This window comes from Syngnathus scovelli, chromosome 18, assembly GCF_024217435.2.
Source record: "Syngnathus scovelli strain Florida chromosome 18, RoL_Ssco_1.2, whole genome shotgun sequence".
Classification (NCBI taxonomy): Eukaryota; Metazoa; Chordata; class Actinopteri; order Syngnathiformes; family Syngnathidae; genus Syngnathus; species Syngnathus scovelli.
The window spans coordinates 8,760,212-8,782,937 of NC_090864.1; the positions used below are offsets into that span (position 1 = coordinate 8,760,212).

The 22,726-nt window shown below is 41.7% G+C and overlaps 1 protein-coding gene across 2 annotated transcripts; it reads left to right on the forward strand.

The window, feature by feature from the left end:
• The first annotated feature begins 203 nt into the window (after window positions 1–203).
• Window positions 204–21,079, forward strand: LOC125985817 (matrix metalloproteinase-16). 2 transcript variants are annotated; one of them, XM_049748980.2, is made up of 11 exons: window positions 204–686; window positions 6,124–6,272; window positions 6,614–6,628; window positions 6,741–6,863; window positions 8,803–9,107; window positions 12,093–12,254; window positions 13,955–14,172; window positions 15,709–15,847; window positions 17,428–17,578; window positions 17,639–17,754; window positions 19,152–21,079. In XM_049748980.2, exons 1-11 carry the CDS (start codon window positions 558–560, stop codon window positions 19,484–19,486), a joined length of 1,842 nt encoding a protein of 613 aa, XP_049604937.1. In that variant the 5' UTR covers window positions 204–557; the 3' UTR covers window positions 19,487–21,079. The 2 variants fall into 2 exon arrangements, with proteins under 2 accessions (XP_049604937.1, XP_049604939.1); XM_049748982.2 differs by lacking the exon at window positions 6,614–6,628 and having other exon boundaries at window positions 205–686.
• Window positions 21,080–22,726: the final 1,647 nt, after the last annotated feature.

Consider the following 22,726-nt stretch of genomic DNA (forward strand, 5'->3'; position numbering starts at 1 on the left):
AAGCTGGAGTACTGAACAAAGGCTATTGTGTGCTTGTGGTAAAGTGCTGACAAAGTAAGAAATTCCTCTTGTCTCGGTGAACAGACGTTACGCGTGACAATGTGAGCAAAACAGCCTCATACACGCTTGCTGTCAGGGATATTTATTTATTTAATTTTTTTTTGTGGATGGGGGGCGCTCAGGCGCTCCTGGATGCGCGCATGCGCACCGGGTGGGAAGCGCAATTGAAAACGAGCAGCTATGCCGCGCCAGGCAGAAAAGGCTCTGGAGGTTTGCAACAACAGCCGACGCACCGGAGGACAAATCCGGGGACGGTGGAATCGGGAGGCGACTGGCAATCGTTAACATCTTCTCGCCCGATTGACCTCCAGGTTTAGGGATCCTCCTCCTGCATTTTGGGCTATTGACAGAACTCGCAGGCTGCTTCCCTCCCCGATCCATCTACAATGTTGCTGCTAGACGTCTGAGGATTTATGACGCCCGCCTCCGGGTTGTTTGTACCGACTGTGAGTCAAACTTGAACTGAGACAATAAGCGGACCAGCAGCGGCGCTCACTATGGTTTTATTGGCGGTGCGCAGCAGCAAGAGATGTCTCGATCGCTGCTGTATGGGGACGATATGCCTTCAGTTGTTGCTGTGGATTTTATGTGCCGTGAACGGAGAGGAGCAGCCGTTCAGCGTGGAGGTAACAAGCGGGACATCCATCACCTGAAAGCCGCTCACGATTCCAAATGACAACAACACCGTGGTTTTTCTACTCGTGGTCCAAAACTGCAACTTTTGTCGCGTTTTCAACACACGCTTCATTGTGTTTCTTGCAACAATGGGCTCTTTGTGCAATAGATCAGCTCGTTTTTCCCACTTCTAAACTGAAAATCTTACTGTTTTGTGCATAAAAGCTCAATTCAATGCATTATTAATATGTAATGTGCAGAATATGATTATACAAATTAGTATTAAACTTGCAAATCCGCGTTAATAATAAAAAATGCTTTAAATAAGAAATGCATGATATTTAATACAACTGGACAAATAATACTCACTCGGGACTTTGAGCGATGACATCAGAGCAACCTAATTGTATGCTTACTAAGTGCTATCATCTTCCACTTGATGTCTCAAGAACTGTTGCCTTCCTGTCCACTATTTCAAATAATGAAGGGGGTGGGAAAAAAACATTTTCAAATTCACAAGTGTTGGCTGCACGCGGTGTACTAATGATTTGCATGTCTGCCCTTCAAAATAATCTACTTTAATTGTTATATTATTTAAAGTTATTTTCGAACCAGGAGTCATTTCCTCCTTGGAGTAGCCCCACCACACACATAGAAAAAAAAAAAATCAATCTATGTACAAATCAGTCCTGACATGCATTCACACGGACGTTTTGGCATGTCCACTGACGCTCATTTAAGTAGTGCATCAACACGTCAGCATGATTTGCAAGTTTGGCATGCCACAGTCTTCTCGGCTGAGAGGCTGACGTTCGATTTAGTCCAGATGCTGCAGGTTATCAACTTAAGCACTCGTAATGCAAAATTAGCAGCGCCCTTTATGAACAAGTATAAATTTATATTTATAGACTAAGTATAAGAATCTGCTTTTCTCTCCCATAAGATTTAAACAACGTATAAATTAAAGTGACTATTGTTTATGTCTGAGCATTTCTGTTTACCGTATTTTCCGCACTATAAGGCGCACCTAAAAACCTCCAATTTTGTCAAAAGCCGACATGGGTCATTCATTGAAGGTGCGCTTTATAATCCGGTGCGCCTTATAGTGCGGAAAATACGGTAATTATATTCGCAATTGTGATCCTATTTATTGGTTGCTGATAATTTGATTGATTGAATCTATTGCTTAGTTTCAGCTATTTTCAACACATTGTAGTCGAAAAAAAACATGTCAGCCGTAAGAATTTGAATGACATCCGCATCCTGCAGGCAGCATTCTTCTGCTCAGCGTGACACCGGCATGAAGAAAGAAGTTAAAAAGAAACCTTTGATCATTTTTTAATTTGATTTGTTGATTTTTTACCCGTTGCGGATCAAGATTGCTGCACTGAGTGTTTTTGTACGCTCTGTAGTTCTGATAGTTGGGAATTTTGGGAGTGAATTTTGAGGTGAGATATGATCTACCTCCAGTGATGGCAGGTATTAATTTATAGTGTGTAGGAGTGCAAATAATAAATCTGGTTTGATGTGGAAGCTATGAACTGAACTTGCTCAATAATTGCTGCTCTATTCGAAAGACTTACTGTTCTGCTTGGCTGACTTCCTGGATTTGACTTCATGGTCAAATTGGCTGCCTTGCATTTGTCCTCCAGTAATATTCTTCCTTTCTTTACCCCCTTTAATTTGGATTTGTACAGAAGGTACAGCCTGTTACTGCTAAGTCATTCATTTTTGTTTCACATTATTCCAGCAGGATAGATGTTCCATGCTTCATCCTGAATAGTTATGAGGTGTCAGATTTAGGTCTTAAATTATTATTATTCTTTTGTGTATGAGAGCAGATTTGATTGCCCACCAGGGGTGTCAGCTGTTTGTCGGTCACATATGGCTCACCTAGAGACACATACAACACATGTTGACCTTAATGATTCATAGCATCAGTCTGACACACAGATAAGCCCCGCCCCCTCTCTCCAGCTGTTGTGTTTGTGTTCTATATTTGACGCTCACACTTTACTAAATATTTAGACACACATCCAAAACGCGAGATGATGCCTTCAGGGTGTCGCGTATGTAAAGTGGCTGATTGTAACAGATTATTTCGAGTGCCATAATGTTTGAAAAGTGCAAACCCCACACTTGCTTTTTTTGCAGAGGTTTTGAAAAAAAATGGTTTAACTTGTTTGAGTTCAGAAAGAAGAATACACTCTCGCTCCCAAAAGGCACCAACCACTGATCGGTATGTTGGATCAGACTCTGACATTTGTGGATGACATTTTTCTGACATTTTGTCCTAATGGGGCCACTGAGGTAAGCATGACATGCATTAAGTATTGTGTGTGTGTCCGCTTATGTGTGTGTATTGGGTCAGTAGAAGGTGAATATGAACTGTTTTACATTTTTGCAATCCCCGCCAAAGTGTCCCATCACAAATTTCAGCTTATTTGAAGTCCAGTTGTCTCTTTAAGACGGATAGAGTTTGATTGTGTGTTTACGTGTGGGTTTGCGGTCACTGGTGTGGGCAGGAAGGCTGTGGTTTCCTTGACAACCCTGGCACACTTACCAGTGGTTGTTGGTGTGATGAATAATTTAGAGTGGTCAGATTTGGCACGCTTTGCTAGTGGGCCCGGGTTATGTTCTAACAGTTTACCTGTGCTAACTTCCCGCTTACCTCCAAGTACCGTATTTTCCGCACTATAAGGCGCACGTAAAAACCTCCAATTTTCTCAAAAGCCGACAGTGCGCCTTATAATCCGGTGCGCCTTATATGTGGACCAAATGTATATATCTTGTATATGGACAAAGTTTTAAAATGGGCCATTCATTGAAGGTGCGCCTTATAATCCGGTGCACCTTATATATGGACGAAGTTTTAAAATGGGCCATTCACTGAAGGTGCGCCTTATAATCCGGTGCGCCTTATAGTGCGGAAAATACGGTATTCGTGCTTGCCAATAAATCCACACATAAAAAAAACAGGTATGAATAGGACCAACAACAAGATAAAATATGCAGTATTTTATTTTTAAAAGCAACATCACTCGTCGTCCCCGTGACCTGAGGGAGCAAACCGGTGTCGAAAGTGGCAACATCAACAGTCGCCACATGCTCGCAACGTGTTGCTATGCCAGCCGGGCTCCCTGACATACACCTCATCCATAATGGAGTAATTCCATCCCCTTACACGATGGCCTTTTGATGGCACCCATCGTCGTAATTAGGCCACCTTCTGCTTGTCAGGTACGGTCTGAGTTTGAAACGGAGAGTCGGTCCCGAGGTTCACATCGACTCAGCGTCTTTGTCAAACTCCTGAAAGGGACGTTGGATCCGAGCTTCTTGTCAGTACAGTACTTTGCCCTTCTTTTCAACTCAAATATTCCTCCCGCTAGTGTTGGCGTTTTTGGCAGGAGATGAAAATTTGTTTTTTTGACTCTGCTCAATCGTATCCAGTTTTTTTTGTTAGTGCTGAGATCGCTGTGTTTTCTGTCTGCCTGCATTTTTTCTCCTTTATTGTGTAACAGTTTAGAATAAAAAAAATAAAAAAAACAGTCCTGGTGAAAATACAGAGGAGTGACTGGATTCTACTTCTCAGTATAGTGGAGACAAGTCTGGAGAATCCAGAAATAGGCTTAGATGGAATTCAGACATTTTAGGTTTTAGCCAGTATTCGTAATTAATGAGTAGAAGGGAAATTCTAACCTCATGACTGCAAAGAAGTATGAATCACGAGGAGGCTGATTAGCTGAGATTCAATTGTGGTTTTGGTCACTTTGATAGAAAGTTATAAAGAATTTTGCCCAAACAGACTAGTTGGCAAACTGATACAAAGTTCAAATAGTTTCAAACAAGTTTTGATTGACACGACACTCAGAATGAAGTTGTTTTCGAGTGGTGTGAAATGGAAGCGCATTATCTCGAAAGGTGTTACATAAATTGCCCATTAACGTCATTACACGACCTAAATGCGTTCCGACCTACTGCAGGAATTTCCATTCCATTGAACGAGGAGGCTGTTGAGCTGCAAGCGACTTCTCCTCAAATCGGCACGGAAAGTCAATCGATGCAAGACCCGCAACGGGAAATAATTAAAGAATGTACTCAACAAAGTAATGAAGGAGACGGACGGCAATGAAGGCTGAAAGAAGCAGAGCAACCTTGGAATTGATGTTTGATTATTATTGAAAGTGTGTCAAGTACCTTACAGTTCACGTAAAGCAATTTTAAAGGGCAACTTTTATATTATTCCATGAGTGCTAGCTCAACTTTGGCCCAATATGGGACAGATTTGAACAGATAAATGTCTTTATTATTTATTTAAAAACAGCTTTGTCTGTTTTTTTTTCTTTTTTTTTGTTTGATCGGATGTGCCTAGCTTTTTTTTTTTTGCTTCTTGAGATATCATCGTGGCAGTCAGGGAAAAAGGGGAACGTGGCTGTGATTTTCAAAGAGGAGATGCCAAGGAAGAACAGATAATTAAAGGACAAGAAAGAAGAAAGTACGCATTAGAAGTCAAATGAATACCAGCAGAAAGTAGAGGAGTGATTTTTACATAATGAGAGCACTGGAAACAATTTTGTATATCCTTTCTGTCTAAACGCTGACATCTCTTCAAACCGAAAAATGCCGAAACTCCTTTTGATGTCACGCTACTTCAGATTTTAATTTCTAATTTAGTGAATGGAATCAGTTGACATGAGAGCGGACTAATGTTACTGTTTCGACAGTCATGAACTTCCATGTTTGACCTTCACCGGCTGCTAAATTTGATTGTATTTCAGCCACTCCAAACTATAAACAGTGTAACGATATTCTCCTGTCGGATCGTACTCATGTTTTGCCAAAGAGCTTTAGCAGCGTGAAGGCTAATTGAGGGGAATTTGCTGCCAGGCAGTTTATTACACATTTGATTCCCAGTCTCAATTGGCGTGTTTATGTTTCTACACACTTCAAATGCGTTACAATCTATTGCTTCTCTTTATGACCCGGGTTTTATTTGTGTCACAAAATGCAGACGTCGGACGTTGTGTTTATTGTTTTGCTGATGAGGAATACAGAACGTCTGGGACTAGGCAAATCCCTTAAAGGTCTTGCGTGGGAAAGACCGACCCCCTTTTTTCCTCCCTCCCGAGATCTGAGGTGATTCCCTTTGGCAGGATTTTATAGGGACACTGAGAGCTCTATTATGGCAATTTCTTTTCCTGACAAGCCAAACAACACGATAAAAGATTGCATTCTGCTCAGTAAACCTAACATAAATTCGATTTTTTTTCTTTTTTTTTTACCTCCTGCCACTTTCCATTTTATCATTTCTTTCAAAAGAGCCAACTGCTGTGCCATTCTTTTCATTTATAACAATGGGATGAAGGATTTGATTTGATTTGCAACGTGCATGATGTGTAATGCCTCCCACTTGGTAGCCTTCCCTAATTTCTATTTCTTTGTTCCTAGACGTGGCTCCAAAGGTATGGCTACCTCCCTCCTGCAGACCCCAGAATGTCAGTGCTACGTTCTGCCCGAGTCATGCAGTCCGCTATCGCTGCCATGCAGCGCCGTTACGGCCTCAACGTTACAGGAACTCTGGACAGCAACACCATAGAGTGAGTAACCCACCAAAATAAAAACGAGTGAATCAAAGTGATGCTCGTTACGTGACGAACTCTTCTTTTGTAAGCTGTCATCGATCCTCGACACTCTGCGCGGTGACTTTTTACCTGGCGCGTAACTCAAACGCTGTTCGCTGACATTTGTCCCCGGCGACACCCAAATGCCATCCGTGCTACAAATGGCAATGAGCTCAATTTGCCCACTGAACTGTAACGCCGTAATGTGTCCGCCGGCCGAGTGACTGCCATCTAACCACTGGACTGAAACAGGGTGAAATGTGATCAGCTAACAGTCTGCCTGTTTTTCTATTTCCCTTTTGCTTCTCGCTATGCAGCGGGAACACACTGAGGTGAGCGTCATATGTGGATCCAACAGATAACGTGGACTGGAAAAGTGTGCTAGTTGAGCCTTCAAAATATTTTTGCCGTCTTAATAGGTTTTATTGTTGTGTCCTCCTGCAGGTGGATGAAGAAGCCCAGATGTGGCGTTCCTGACCAGATTGCGGGTGTATCAAAATTCAGCGTCAGGAAACGGCGGTACGCCCTAACGGGACAAAAGTGGCAACACAAACATATCACGTACAGGTGAGTGACATTCTTGCCTCTAGCAAAAAAAAAATATATTTGTAGAGTTTTATGAATGTCTGTAACAACAAAGACGCATGAAGGTCATCAGAAGTTCAATGTTGTTTTAAGCTGAGATTTACTTTGCTTTTTACGAGCCCACAATTTGTAAAATCTCTTATCTGTCTTTGGCTTTATGTTTTATGGGACAAGCCTTAATGGTTGCTTTTTTGTCTACTTTGAGGATAAACGCGTGGCGAATATTGAATTAGACGCGCAGCTGTTTTGGGATATCGTTCGGGGGCAGAACTGCGAGAAAAACAAAAAAATATGCAAATGGGGAACCCTTTGGATTTTTTGGGCATTTCTACTTAAATTGGTCATAAATATATATGCTTTTAGATTTATTTTTATAAAAAAAAATATATATATATATAAATATCAGAAAATAAAAAGATCTGAATTGTCTGGCTCAGTGAAGGCATGTGAAAAACCCAAGTAAAGAAAACCAGCAGCAGACAGAGATGAGCTACAAAGAGAAGAGGAACCCCCCGAGTGCAAAGTTGAGGGATAGATTATGTAATAGGATCGAAGGATTTCCAGAGTGTATTTGCTCTTGCGCGCATATTCGTAAGGGCTCTATATGGCGGTGTGCGAAGCTTAGGCAGCTTTGCCTCGGGCTGTCAAACTGCTGCAGCCAAAGTCGTGAATGCGGTGGAATTCCATTTCGTCTTCCACCTTTCGGCAGTGAGAAAACGCTTTGCCGCCACCGAGCAGCGCAGTCCGGATTGGCTCCGACAAGATATGAATCTCAGAAAATGTCAAATGCTAAATATTCAGCACAAAAGAACAGAACGAACCCAGGCGGTTTAATAAAAACACCCAAAAAAAAAAAAAAAGGATTCCGTACCTGGGCCGCTCGATACAAACAGTACTCTAATAGCTAAAATGCTAAAACAAACATTTTACGAGGATCTAAAAATCGACAGCAATCCCTTTTTAATTCTTTCATAGAAGCTGAAATAAAAAAAACAATTTCGATGGAAAAAAACAGAATAAAAAGAGTGGATCAATCAATTTTTACTCTTCATTTAGTCAAATCGCACCCCAAAATGGAAAAACACATTTCTGCAAGTGGATTTTTAATGTCCTCCCCGCTGTCTCAATCTGCTATCGCTCGGTTTGATTCCAGCTACGGTCACACTCCCCCCCCCCCCCCTTCAAAATATCCATCTTTCGCTTTCAGACTCGTTAAATAATCATTAAAAAACAAAGCTGGGTTTTGAAAAGGCATAATTAATGCATGGGGTGTGTGCCGGTTTCCACGTCGGCGTATACAGTATGTGCTGTTGGGAGGCCCTAATTAGTTTTGGCATCCCCACTGTTTTCCCCACATGCAAGTACTATTATAGCTCACGAGATGCATCCAGAGTAATTATCACCTCCCAACATGGAGTTAAATATTTGATATGGCCTTAGAAGGGGTCAAAATCTTTCATTCGGCAATTAGCAGTGGTTTTAGAAAGGGCTCAGACTTTTTTTCAAACGTCATTTAAAAAAAAAAATCACCATTCGAGTCAGCTACAACAGCAGGCAGACGTCTTCTCATAAGCTGTTGGCAACCAAACCAGAGTGAAACCAAATTTTAATACCGTGACGATTATTTTCAGAGCGTAGAAAGCCGTGAGAGCTTTTTCCCCCCCTCCGTGACTAACCAGACTTGGGCTTTCAGAAGGCAGTGGGCTGTTGATAAGCCTTAATTAGAAAGTAGATTTGTGAGCTAGAAAATTGTCCAATCCTCTCCACACCTGCAACAAATCAGAGCTGGCATTGTGGACTCGGCTCAAAAATCGTAAGCCTCGGTTGGCAGGATCGTATTTTTAACTTTGGGTACTACTTTGCGTTTGAAACAACACAACAGTAATAAAGTCTTCCATTTTTGTGTGTCGTATCCGTACAGCATAAAGAACGTGACCCCCAAAGTCGGTGCCGAGGAGACCCACGACGCCATCCGGCGAGCTTTTGACGTTTGGCAAAACGTGACACCGCTGCGCTTCGAAGCCGTGCCGTACAGTGAACTGGAGCGAACCAAAAAAGACGTGGACATCACGATTATCTTTGCCTCAGGTTTCCATGGTGATAGCTCACCATTTGACGGCGAGGGCGGCTTCCTAGCCCACGCCTATTTCCCAGGGCCAGGAATCGGCGGAGATACGCACTTTGATTCGGATGAGCCGTGGACGCTGGGCAACCCCAACCATGATGGTAAGCTACGGTTGAAAGTCGTGATTCACCGTCTTAAACCAAACATGTAAGATACACATATAGTACCGTATTTTCCGCACTATAAGGCGCACCGGATTATAAGGCGCACCTTCAATGAATTGAGAAAATTAGAGGTTTTTAGGTGCGACTTATAGTGCGGAAAATACGGTACCCTAAACACGACCTTGGCGTATTTCAGTGGCGCTGATAAATATCTGTCCAGTAAGCCGCCAGTCTGTCATAGCTAATCCCTCGCCCCGTTGAGGGGAAAGGACCATTTGGCGCGTTGGTTGTCGGCACCGGGGCGGACTGTCGATGTTATTGTTGTTATTGTTTTGGACGATGAGTCCACCAGTGAGCACTGGAGAATTAATCCTCGGTCCGCTGGGAGCTAAACGCGCGCAGGCATGCGATTTAAGTACGCTCGTATTGTAGCTGTTCCATCTTGTAAGTTCACACGTGATGTTTTGTCTGAACCTTTTTACCCGGCAACACAGACACGTGTGAGGGGATTAATGGATCACACTATTGGGGTGTCATTTGTAAGGATGTATGATTTATTTTTCCTTTAAATCTGTTGATTTTGATCAACTTGAAATTTTTTTTAGATAATATAATTATAAAATGTTTTATTGCGTGCGAAGTGATCTTTTATCCAAACGTATAATCGTAACGTATTATTATCCCAAACGTATCTTATTACAAACATCACTTTGAAGGCCAGTTTTTGCAATCGCACGCACACTCGGGAGCAAAATAAAGTCACGGAAAGGAAGCAGAGACGTCAGCACGTGTTTCTGCCCACCAGGCTGCCACTAGAAATAGACAGCCACCTACTGACAGCAGCAGCATCAACTTCCACATGGGCGCTGGGGCTCGCTTCCGCCTACACACACAAACACACACCTTGATAAAGCGTCCCCTCCCGCTGATATGCCCTTATAAGATTCTCCGCAGCATCTTAATTGAAAATGACGCGCATCAGCATCTGTCTTTTCATTTTCCCCCGCCGGTGTAAGCCGAGTTTTCACAAGCAATATTATAGTTTGGGGCTTTCCAAGGACACCTGTTTTTGTGTGCCCACGTGCAAAGCCCCCTCGCTCGGAAATGTATTATTAATGATGAATGATCACAATAAAAAATGTACACCAATCCCCCTGTCTTGCTCACAGGTGCTACGCTGAGATAAACATGACAAGAATAAAGGATGTCCTTTCCTTGGCAGCATTAATTATATGCTCGCTGCTGGTTTATTTACCTCCAGTCCGCAGGAGCTGCTGATACTCCAATCCTTGGCAATATTCCAAAGTCTGAATTTCACTCCGTTGCAGTTTCTGTAAATAAATAATTACGCCACAGCAGAGTACACGTTATGTTGAGTTAGCTTCTCCAAAACTCAGTACATTTAATGACAAAAAAGTTTTTTTTTTTGGTTTGATACAATATTGGAGAAAAAAAAAATAGTTTCAGCGTGCTCGGAGACAGAGAACAACATCGAAATGCAATTACCCCCCTTTGGTGTGCAGTTTGTTGCGTGGCACACGTTTCCAAGAGCACTTCTACAGGCAAATTGTCAGTGGTGAAGTCTCTTAGGGGAATTGTTGAAGCGTAACACTGCAAAACAATTTAGGCCGAACCAGAAAAGTACCACAAAAAAAAAACAACACCCAAGCGATAGAACAACTTTGGTCTTTGCGTTCGTATAAACATTTTTAGTGATAACATCAAAAACAATTTTATTCGTATATTTCTACGAGACCTATCAGATCTTGTTCGGAACTCCAGAATTTGGACGGACAGCGTCGTCATCTGATTTGTGTGCCTGTGTCTGTTTATCTTGTTCATGTTTATGTCAGGGAGCTTGTATTCCCACATCACATGTGCCCCGAGCACACAGATAGGCCGCGACATGTATAGGGAGCTTGTAAATTACGGAGAAAGAGCAAGCAGACCATTCTGGTTTCTAATCACGGCTCCTGTTAACCACCGGGAGAGAAGATTGTCAATGTAAATCTTAACTCCACCCTTTGAAGTGTCTTTTTAAAACCTCAAAAACGTTTGTGTCAAACCCAAGGCCTGGGGGCCCGCAATTACTAAAATTACAAACTGTCTTCACTTTTTAAAAACAGAGATAGACCATTTTTTATTACCATTCATCTTTTTAAACTATTTGAAGTTTTTACTAGTCTCTGATTTCAAAACTAGTTATCAGTTTGTCGTGTAGCCTATACTGTAAATAGTTTGCAGATGCTTGAGCTTTTTTAAAACTTTGAATATTTGTAAATAGTAAACCATAACTTCCCACATTTGCTTTTTTTTTTTTGTCCACCTTGTTTTATTCCTCGTCACCTTTTTTCTTCCCACCCGTCTTGTATCCTCACCATTGGCGAGGCTGTAACCAAGTCACCTTGGCTTTTTGTTTATGGACCCCCACGTATAGTATGACTTAGGTCGACAAGTGGAAAAATAAAATGGCAACCTCAAATGCCCCCCCGGGAGGCCAAAGAGTTGAAGCTTAAGAATAACACTTTGGAAAATTACAGTTCATCTTCATTCATTCGTATCATGTGGAAATCATTTGACCTCCTCTCTTGCAAAATATATTGACAACAACGTTCTCTCCTAGTTCAATACTACAATGTTTCAAAACCTGGCTACACTCAATTTAATAGTTACACTTGACAACAAAAACGATTTCACGCTCACATCTGAGAAATTTTTAGTCCGTGTGACGTAAATGAAGGGGATTTAGCGGGAGTCGAGAACAGGGGGGGGGGGTGGTGTTAATTTCAGAGCGAATTGAACTGTCGACCACAGAGTGTTCCAGAGTCAAAAGTTCACAACCGCTTTGGTTAACCACAACTGCACGCTAATTACAACCTATGTCTCCCGTTTCTGTGTGGACCTTATTGCGTAATCCCCTCAATTCCCTGCATATATTGTAAATTGACCATGCCACAGCTAATTTCTCCATCCAACTTTCAGGTAACGATTTATTCCTGGTGGCGGTCCACGAACTGGGCCACGCACTCGGGCTGGAACACTCCAACGACCCGACGGCCATCATGGCTCCTTTTTACCAATACATGGACACTGAGAACTTCAAACTACCGATGGACGATCTTCTGGGCATCCAGAAGATTTATGGTGGGATTTTTTTTTCTTCGATGACACATTGTTTTGATCATCTTTGCATGTGACGCAACTTAGTGGGAAGTTGTCCCTTATAGCTGTCGAGACTGTAAACCAGTTCCACTCCACCGAGATGACAGCGGGCTGTCGCACGAATGGCTGCACACATTCCTTCACAAACACACACACACACAAGAAGCGGCCATCTGTTTACATGACTAGGGTACCTTTGGGAGTGACAGACCTGGGCAAGGGATCAAATCTCTCCTCATCCCTCTTGTGTTTTACTCCTCTCCCTCCACCTCTCTCTTGTACTCGGAGTTGAAGGGCAGGACAAGTGGCAGCAGTTCCTCTCACGGGAATCCTTCCCCCCCGGCAATTCCCCCCCTCCTTATTGTTGAATCCAAATAAGGTCAATGGTGCGACCTTCAGTGTTTATATCAATGGGAAGTCGAGGCTGAGAAGGAAAAATGGTCATGATGTCATTAGGCAGCAAAGATTTCCAGTGGAATTAAGACTTAAGCGCTTTTGTCACACAGTATTGCGATTACACATTTTGGCCTCTGGCTTTTTTTTTTTTTCAACCTTCTACATACCAACTGAGCAGTACAAAAAAAAAACCTTGTCGAAGAAATGTCAGCGCTCTCAACTGCCAACCGCCATATTTATGTTTTAGCCAACACAAATAAGTTGTCCGTAACGTGTCTCGGAGTCACGTCTGATTTAATTTGTCAAAACCAGTCCTCGGGGCTCCTTGGACACTAATAGGCTTTCTGTTTATTTTTGTTTGACTTGCCATGAGCGACTTATATTCATTCATTTGTTACTCCGGCTAAACAGTTCCGTCTTATCTTGATGGCAAGCAAATACACCTCGAGACTTTCCTTTTTGGCTGCTCGGACCGATAACGTTTCGGTGGAAACAAAACAGACTCGGTCGGTTTCGGTGTGTACTTAACGGAATTAATCATCACACAAGTGGAAATGAGATTTCGGGGTGTGTTTCGCAATAATACAGTGGCGCAAGAATTCTATATCGTATTTATTTTCTCTTGTCATGGCACAGAGATGTTGCCAGTTCATGTCCCCCCTCCCGAGTGTCCAGCTGACTGTGATCTCCCCGCCTGCTTACATAACTGCCGAGCGCTTCGCCTCGTCTAATCTGGGATGTATTTCACAGGATTTAATTCAGTCAGTGAAAGGAATCCCGCTCATGTAAAACCCCGAGCATCCGTTATGCGGACTGGAAGATGTCTAGCGCTCCCCGTTAATCCACTGATCGGCCTGCCGTTCGATATTGGATCTGTTTTATATTCACTGCAAAGTCTTCCAAATATGGAATATTCCTGCAGCTTGTGAAGCCAGCCATATTTTCTTTTTTCCACATTCACAGGGAATGTTATCTCTGCACCATCATGTGTTCAATTATTTATACTTGCAACCCACTCACGCTCCTCCTTTCTACCTCTCTCTTTGTACTCGTCGGATTCATGTTCTTCAGCCTGCTTTCATGTTAGTCATGAATATGAAGCGTTAGCGAGAGAAATGTGTACGCCGCTTGTTTTATTCTTACGTTCAGGTTCAACGGCATCTTCAGAAGTGGTTAACTCATTCTCTGCCAGCCCAGAAGCTTTGACGTCTTTTGCCGTCAATGGGAGTGAATGTTTATTTCCTCGCGTACCTCATTTTTTTTTTCGACATTTTTATTTTATCTAGGGCCTCCTGACAAGCTCCCGCAGCCCACCAAGCCTTTACCGACGGTGCCCCCTGCTCGCTCCCACCCGCCTTCCGATCCACGCAAACCAGACCGGCAAACCAGACCTCCTCGACTGCCTCCCGGTGACAGACCGTCGCATCCCAATTCTAAACCTAACATCTGCGATGGATGTTTCAACACCTTGGCCATACTAAGAAGAGAGATGTTTGTCTTTAAGGTAAACAAAAGACAATGTTTGGAGACATTAGGTGGAACCTCAGACCATTTTTTGGTCCCACAACTCACAAACGTGGCTTTTAAGAGAAAACTACACGCGTGCCTCAATGAATCTTTATCCTTGGTCGAAGCTTGTGAGCACAAGACCACAGCACCAAGCAGTGAGGAACGCAGATAAACCTTGGGGCAAGACACAAAGCAGCCTTGTGTTGTGCACACACAGGATAAAGAGTGCTACTCATGCTTTATATGTGACCTTTTTTTTTTTTTCGGTAGGGGGGTTATAAATAGTATTAATTGGCTAAGTAAGAGTCTTGTGGAGTTAAGGGGAAGAGAAGACTTTGTTTGCTATTTCCCCTTCTCACCCATTGCGTTTTACGGCCAAAGATAATAAATCTGTTTTTAAACTTTGCACTATATTATGGATGAAACGGCACTTGTGTTCGTGGTTCATTAAAGTTTTTTTTTCATAAGTATTTCATAGTAAACAAGTCGTTCTAATTATTCAGGCATATAGATTTTAACTTGGGGAATTCATATTCAACCATTTATAGTATTTAAAATATTCATTCAATATCTATTTAATCTCTGCATGATTATGTTGTCCACTCACAAAGCTCCTTCGGCCTTGGGGGAAATTATTTTATATTGCGTTTAAGTGAATTTTCTACTTACTGTGCATAGAAAATAGCAGTAAACATTTTTTTTGTAAATAATGTGCTGCATTTTGTTCTCAGCCTGTTTTATAAATAACAAAGTGAGGTGAGATGTCACGCTTGTTACAGTTGATAATTTTTTTAACATATCTAGTGCACACACACGTCGATAATTTTTCCTTTATTTGCAAACGTTAAATTAAATTTCAATTTTCAACTTGTGTTAATAGCAAATTAATTGATGAAATGTTTTTTGAGCTTTCCTTTTTTTCCTAGTGGGAGTATAAGATGTTAGGGTGGGGGGAAAATCACATTTTCTCTCATATTAAGTCCAGAGAATTCAAAAAGGTCCAATTTCAGACTTAACATGTGTTTTCAATTACCTTTTTGCGTTCTTTATATGAAAGAAAATGTGAAGCAGTTGGCATCTAGGGCAGCTGTGGCTTTTAAGTGAGCCAGGCAAAGGAATCAGAGAAGGAAGTGAGAAGTTTGGGCAGAGTGAACAAGGTTGAAAGAGGAGAAGTGTCCAGCGGAGTCCCAGCGAAACAATTGGATTAGAAAGTGAGAAAAGTGAGAGTAGCCGAGACGCTTTGTTTAATCAGCTATTGATGTAGCCTTCATTTAGTGCGTGTGCGTGTGTGTGTGTGTGTGTGTCTCCAGACGTGCTGGACTGTTTTCTAGCATAGGGTGGGAGTCCAAATGGCTTTCCCAGCTGGGTCTCCCCTGGCTCTGGTTTTTGGCATCAAATTTCATCCCTCATCAAATAGACACACCTTCTATTCCAATGGGAAAGCTGAGATTCTGAGAATACTCACCATATTGCACGTGATAAAATGAAAATACTTAATAATCATTTATGGTCATTTTTTTTTGTGTTTTAGGATCATTGGTTTTGGCGAGTACGGGATAACACGGTCATGCCCGGGTACCCGATGCTCATCAGTGTTTTCTGGAGGGGTCTGCCACCCAAAATTGATGCGGTCTATGAGAATAGTGAGGGCAAATTTGTTTTCTTCAAAGGTAAGCCTGTTTTTTTTATTTTTTTTTTACGACCGCCACTATATAGTTTTATTTTTAGGGGCTTGATAGTCTGGTACAAAACAACAACAAGAGACTCGTATCTTCTTTATCACTGAGGGAACTCCCTTGATCTTATTTCACTGTGAATCTGAAAACGATGAATGTTTTGCTCACTTGCTCGGAAAATCCAAGGTAATCCTGAAGCTTTGACTTTTAATAATGTTGATAGTGAGCTTAGTCCTAGCGGTATTAATGTTTCTCTTTAAATCTTCAACTGCAGTCCAAATGAATCTTGGAAATGACGGCACGGCAAGTTATATTGTGTTTTTTTTTTTGTGTCAGTATCAATATGCATGAGGTCGACGCCTAGGTAGGGCAATGAACGCAGGCTGGCAAACAAACTACAAATCTTCGCTCAACCTCATTTCTATTTTCAAAACCCAACAATTCCTGGAAACGCACACAACTTGCGCCAAAAAGCTTCTGTGCCATTTCTCCACCCTGCTATCTTCTCAGACTAGCTAACAACAGGATTGATGCATTTATACCTTCTACCCTCAGAAGAAAATTATAAAAATAAATATTAGATGTACACTTTAAATGCAGAGAGCTTATAACGCTAAAGAATTCCCCTTTGTATACAGAACAACTCTTGTGTGTTACTTTAAAAAAATAAAAAATAAATCCAATTTTGAGGTAGGTAGTGAATTTAATCCCAGGGTGTGGTGTTTTTTTTTTATTATTTGTGTCAGGGCCAGAGGAAGTGTGACATGGTGGGTCTTTGTCAGGGAAAGAGGTTAAATGAATTTCCTCTCTAAAAAGAGGCCACCACTAGTTTGTGTGTGTGTGTAACAAATCCCATTTACTCTTTTGGGATTCTAATCATGATAATATTGCAATACAAATTCTTCCAACCACCCCCACTTCCTCCTCTTCCTCCTGGAATGACTTGAAACGCACTTCCTGGGGTCACACTGTCAGAAGTGTGCAGTTTCACCTAATTACTCTCCAGGAAGGAAAGTTCACTACACAGAGAAATTTGGGGAGTGGACTTAGAAGGAGGAGAATAAAACAAATCAAACACTTAATATATATTTTATTAAGTAACTTTTCTTATTATATTATATTAATTATATTAATTATATCAATTATATTAATCATATCAATTATATTAATTATATTATATTAATTATATTAATTATATTATATTATATTATATTATATTATATTATATTATATTATATTATATTATATTATATTATATTATATTATGTTATCGCAATTGAAAGTCTTTAACACATCTGGGCGTTTCATTTTTACCGCCTCCTCAATTCCCACAGTATCTCAAAGCAAGGGCAGAACTTTTCACTTTGCGCCTTGTCCTATTTTAAATGAGGGAAACATCGACTACACAAGGTAACAGGTTTACCGCTTGATATTTACGCCAAAGCTTGTGCTCGCCGTCCTTGTAAATTCGCCCTTCTCACTCGTCGTGTATTGCACCCGCAGGGTAACCTGTGCTCTTGCTTGTCCTTCTTTTGCTCAATGTTTCTATTTTCTTTTTTTTTTTTACTTTGCAGGGAAGCAATTCTGGGTGTTTAAGGACACGGTGTTGCAGGCTGGATACCCTAAGGACATCAGCCAGTATGGTCACGGTATGCCGGCTCAGAGCATAGAGACGGCCGTGTGGTGGCAAGATGTGGCCAAGACGTACTTCTTTAAAGGAGACAGGTATGGATATAGGAAATGTATTTGTGATTTTTTTTTTTTTCATCTTTTGCTCGTGTTCAGGTACTGGCGCTACAACGAGGAAATGAGAACCATGGACCCCGGGTATCCTAAACCCATCACCGTGTGGAGAGGTGTGCCCGAATCGCCACAGGGGGCCTTTGTCGATAAAGCCAACGGTATGATTTGTCCTTGCTGATAGTCTAATTTGGCAGCAGCTGGACGTAGTGTTCATTTGCCAGCTTGTATTGATTTCATCTGGTTGGCTATATATAAATCGCATTCATTTGCCCCATCATTTTGCATCGGCGTGTAAATTAAATGGTGATTATATCGGAATATGAATATAGGTCATCTTGCACAAGAAATATTTTGGTGCAAATTAATTTGGAAGCCGAAAGCACCACTGGGATCTTCCGGTTTCAACCCGACGGCCCGAATCAAGCCCGTATGTAACTTTTAAAAGTGTTCACCTGTCGAGCCGCTCGATTGTTTGCAGACGAGAAAATCTTTCCGCGTTGAGCTTATCCTGCCAGTTGGACCCGGGCCCGGATTTGGCAACACCTTGGTCGGAAAAAGCAGGGCAGGTGGTACTGAACGCTCGGGCCATCTGTCCCGTGGGTCGCCAGCCAAATTCATAGCCCAATATTTGTGCCGCTGAGGCCGGGAGGAACGTGAGCGGGAAGGGTGGGCGGCGTGGCTGATTGGCTCGTGCGTTCATCACATGCACGTTCGCTTTTGAAGCCGATACAGGTCGGGGTGTGTCACGTGTCGCCGAGATCGACCCAGATAAATTGAGTACACGTCTACGCGGGTGACGTGGGTGACACATTCACATAGGAACATCTTTTTTCTTTGGGAGGAACAATGTCCCCTGTCCACCATTTTTAAGAAAGTCCAATCTCATTCATTCTATTTACATTTAGAGTATTTGTCCTCATTTTCCCTGAAAACAGCAGGCATGAATAATAAATAGCGAGCCAAGCTGTCACATGCAAGGTAAGCGGCCAGTTTTACATGATATGGATATTTTTAGGGACGTCCTGAAGTCAACCTTAAAACTCCCTTAAAATGAATTCGAGGTGTCAAAAACAAGGTTCACACCAACCTTGATATTATAAAATAAATTTAATTAATATATATGTTTGCACTGTGCACAGGAAAGGCAAAACGTTCATTTTATCTTCGCTCAACATTTGCATTGCTGTCTTCACAAATAATCCCACAGAAGGAGACACGTGGTTCCGAGTGGATTCTTCCTCCAGGGGGGTTGGAATCAAAAATGAACACTGACTCGTTGTGACTTTCTAGTTTGCGTGACACCAGTACAATTGGCCACTCATTCTCATGGGAAAAAAAAAAAAAAAGTCTTTGGAGAACACCAGAGCAGCTTGTTTCTCGATGACGTGCGATATTAGCTTTGTGGTTTGACCCACGTGTGTGTTTTTCATGAGATTTGTTTTTTTAATTAATCTCCTGTGACAATGTTGCTTAACAACGCTGCTGTCAAATGCACAGTGGCTCAACTGCATCGTGAAATTGATTTATTTATTTTTTTCTCATTCCGCCCCTTCAGGTTTCACATATTTCTACAAGGGGAAGGAGTACTGGAAGTTCAACAACCAGTTCCTCAGAGTTGAACCGGGCTACCCGCGTTCCATCCTCAAGGACTTCATGGGTTGCGATTTAATGTCGGCCGACCCGGGTCGCCCTCCCGCCGGCGACGGCAACACGGACGTGATTATCGAGCTGGACAACGAGGCCAACACGGTGAAGGCGGTCGCCATCGTCATCCCGTGCGTGCTGGCCCTGTGCCTGCTGGTGCTGGTCTACACCGTGGTGCAGTTCAAGAGGAAAGGTACGCCGCGCCACATACTTTACTGCAAACGCTCCATGCAGGAATGGGTTTGAAAGATGACGAGGACAAAACCGGACCTGAAGGATGAACGTTTGAAGCCTCTTTTGTTGGCGATCAGAACCACAAAGGGCCCGACAACCGGCCCCCCCTAACACTCAAGGCATGACCTCGGGACAAGAGGATTGCTGAATCAGCCTTTTTTTTTTCACTGACAAGGGGAGCAGAGGGACACTTTGCGAGGAACGTGTCCCCTAAAATGACGATTAGACAGAAGAAGAAAAAAAAAAACTTGAGGTCCGTTTTCTTTTGTATCTTTTGCCGGACTGCTCTTAATCCGAATCAGGGGAAGAACTTTAAGCGGGACATACTCTTCCCACAGGCAAGTCATTGTCATCTGTCATATCAGGTGTTTGGACGAAAAAAAAAAAAAAATCTGTGACCCCACCACCCTAAAAGATAATGACACTCCCCCCCCCTTTTTCATTTTGTTCTTAATTTGTTCTTTTTAAGGAGGTTGTCCGTGTTCCCTTTAAAATATTCTTGAGGAAGAGACCAAATGAAACCAAATAGAATCTCTCCAAAGAGGATCACTCTTTTTTTTTTTCTTTTTTTTTTCCAAAATGTCATCATTTGATCCGTCCTCTGGATCCATGCAGCGTGGGAGCTCTGACTGTTGTGGCAGTCTGTTTGAAGACACAGGGGCCAATACATTCTGCAATATTTTAACTCGCCTTAATTATTCTTAAAAATGTTTGTGCTTGCTTTTACATTTGTGTTGTTTTTTTTTCTATACTGCTCTTTCTTTGTTTTATTTGTATGAGAAGCAGCTTCAAAAGCTTCTCGTCGTTTGGTATTTCTGGATTTTATTACAGGACCCAGAATGCTCAGCACTGGCTTGCAGAGCTCCTCTGGATAAAAGAGTCGGCTTATATTCGGAGTAATGTTATTATAATTTGGAAGTTCCTGGAGTAAAGCCACTATTTTGTGTTTTATGTTTGTTGCTGTTAAAGTTTTATCATTTCCCCCGCGGCAGATTTCTGGTAACTTGAACATCTTTGGAGTTGTTGGTTATGTATTTGTTTTTATTATGTCTTTTTTATTTTGACAAGAGTGCACATCGAAATGTCATTCAGTGTTTCTTGGATTTTTTTTTTTTGTGGAAGTCCTGTCTACTGCCTTTTTTTTTTTTTTTTTTTGCGAGGTCTCACACATCCCATAATGCTGTTTTCTTTCTATCCGAGGACCCAAAAAGTCAAGATCAGTGCCTGTGTCAGCATGCATGCAAGCTCTTACAACCACACATGTGCTCAACGTGGCTTTCTTTTCCTTAAAAGCTAGGAGGCCTTTTTTTTTTTTTTTTTTTAAATATTGCCCAACTCCCACCTTAAAGGTACTGGTAAATCTAAAAACCAACGTCCAATAGGATCAAATAGGTACATTTGGGAAAATACTGGGCAATCTATCCAAGTTGATCAACTTTTTAATGTCCTCTCTGAATGTCTATTTCCATGATCGCAGTCTTCTTTTCTGGTTGATGCAAATGGAACATCTCACATTTGGTTTTTTTGTTCGTGTTAGACTTCAGGACAGTAAAGAAAAAAAAATGTCCTGACAGAATGAATAAATTGCTCAATCCATGATTAAAAGCTGCCTTGAAATTGTTCTTTTTTTCTCGCTATGTATAAATTTGTATTTTTTTTTTTTTTTGGGTGGCAGTCAACAAATTTTTTTTTAATTTCATGAATATTTTTTTCAGCAGTTGTTACTGGTTAATCAATCTAAATGTGTGTTTTTCACGTAAGACGCAATTCAAGAGCAGCTGCTTGCTCTGACTCACTCGCATTGGCCCGGCATGTTATTCTATGGTGCTATTTTGGTCAGACCTCCTCCTTCTCCTTCTCTCCTTCCTGCTGCCGCCATTGGCTTAGAAAGTGAGCGATTACAACAGGAACCGAAGGAATACATTTTCATTTAAGTCCGACGGGCGCCCTCCTTAGGTTAAGGACCATTTATCCTTGCGGTGGTTATTATTAGTGCGGCACCTCGGAGAGTCTGCTTGAAGGTTAGCTGAGGTCAAGCTGTTGCCGTGGCCTGGAAGAAAAAGAAAAAAAATACACAACATGGAGAGATGAATGATTGCTGGATCATCATTTTTCACAAATAACACCATCAGGTCACTGATGTGCTTTTTTTTTTCCCGCAAGTGAGACTTGGGCAAATCAAATAATTGTTTGCCCTGCCTTTCAAAAATTGGCCCAACAGTCATTCTTAAGAATCCACAGGTCCATTTAATATTCATAACTGCATACTTGTCGAGATGACACCGTGTCACCTTTCGTGTCATTCCTCCGTCGTAGCTTGAAAAAGATTGCGCTCTATTTTTTTTTCTTCCCCCCCTCTTCCTTTGTGTAGAGAAATGAGCTAGTTATTGTCACTTTATGGAGTGTGACGGATGAAAGCCGTTTTCCTATCTGGCCAAGTTACATCCATTGACTAAGAGACTTCCTCCTCATCGCACATAATAGAGCGCATTCAATCAGCCATAAAGTACCTTTGAAAAGAGCGAAGAATGAACCACTGCATTTTCCCGTATAGAATAAAACCGAATGAACAAATAAATGAAGCCTACCGCTGATCGTTTTGCACGAGCTTTGAGAATCGGACATGATAGAAAATATGTGTCCAATTCAGTGCCAAATTGTTTTTTCAACAGAACATTCTTGCTTTAAAAGGGAGTCTGGTACATTCCAGACACATTTTGCTCGAGTTGAAAGTATTTAAAAAAAAAAAATCCGATTCCTCCGATTGTTGACACTTTGTTTAGCCTTCCTGCCATGTTTTGACTGAAAGCTTTCTCGTTTCATTTCTGCGGCTGTCTCCAGCAGAGCTGTTCTATGTCTTTTGTTCACGCCATGCGAGGTCTGGAACTGATGAATCCAGACAGAACGTAACAGCAGTTTAATGCAAAACAGACCCAAATGAATTCAATTAAAAAGTTCTTCAAAGCGTGCTAGCTGCTGGCAAACATGTTTTGACAATCTCCAATCAGGCTGATGGAGTTGAAGGTGCGGGGATTTATTTTAGTTTGAGGCTGAATGAAAAGGAAAAGCTGAGCTCCACGGCAATTTTTTATTTCTTTTATGACCTGTCAAATTAAACGCATAACCTTCACATAAAGCATTTTAGTTTTAAGATAATGGATCTCATTGTGGATTTTTTTTTTATTTCCTGAAAAGCAGTGTTGATGAATCATTTAAAGCATTTATTTTCCCTCACAATTTAATGAAAGCAGG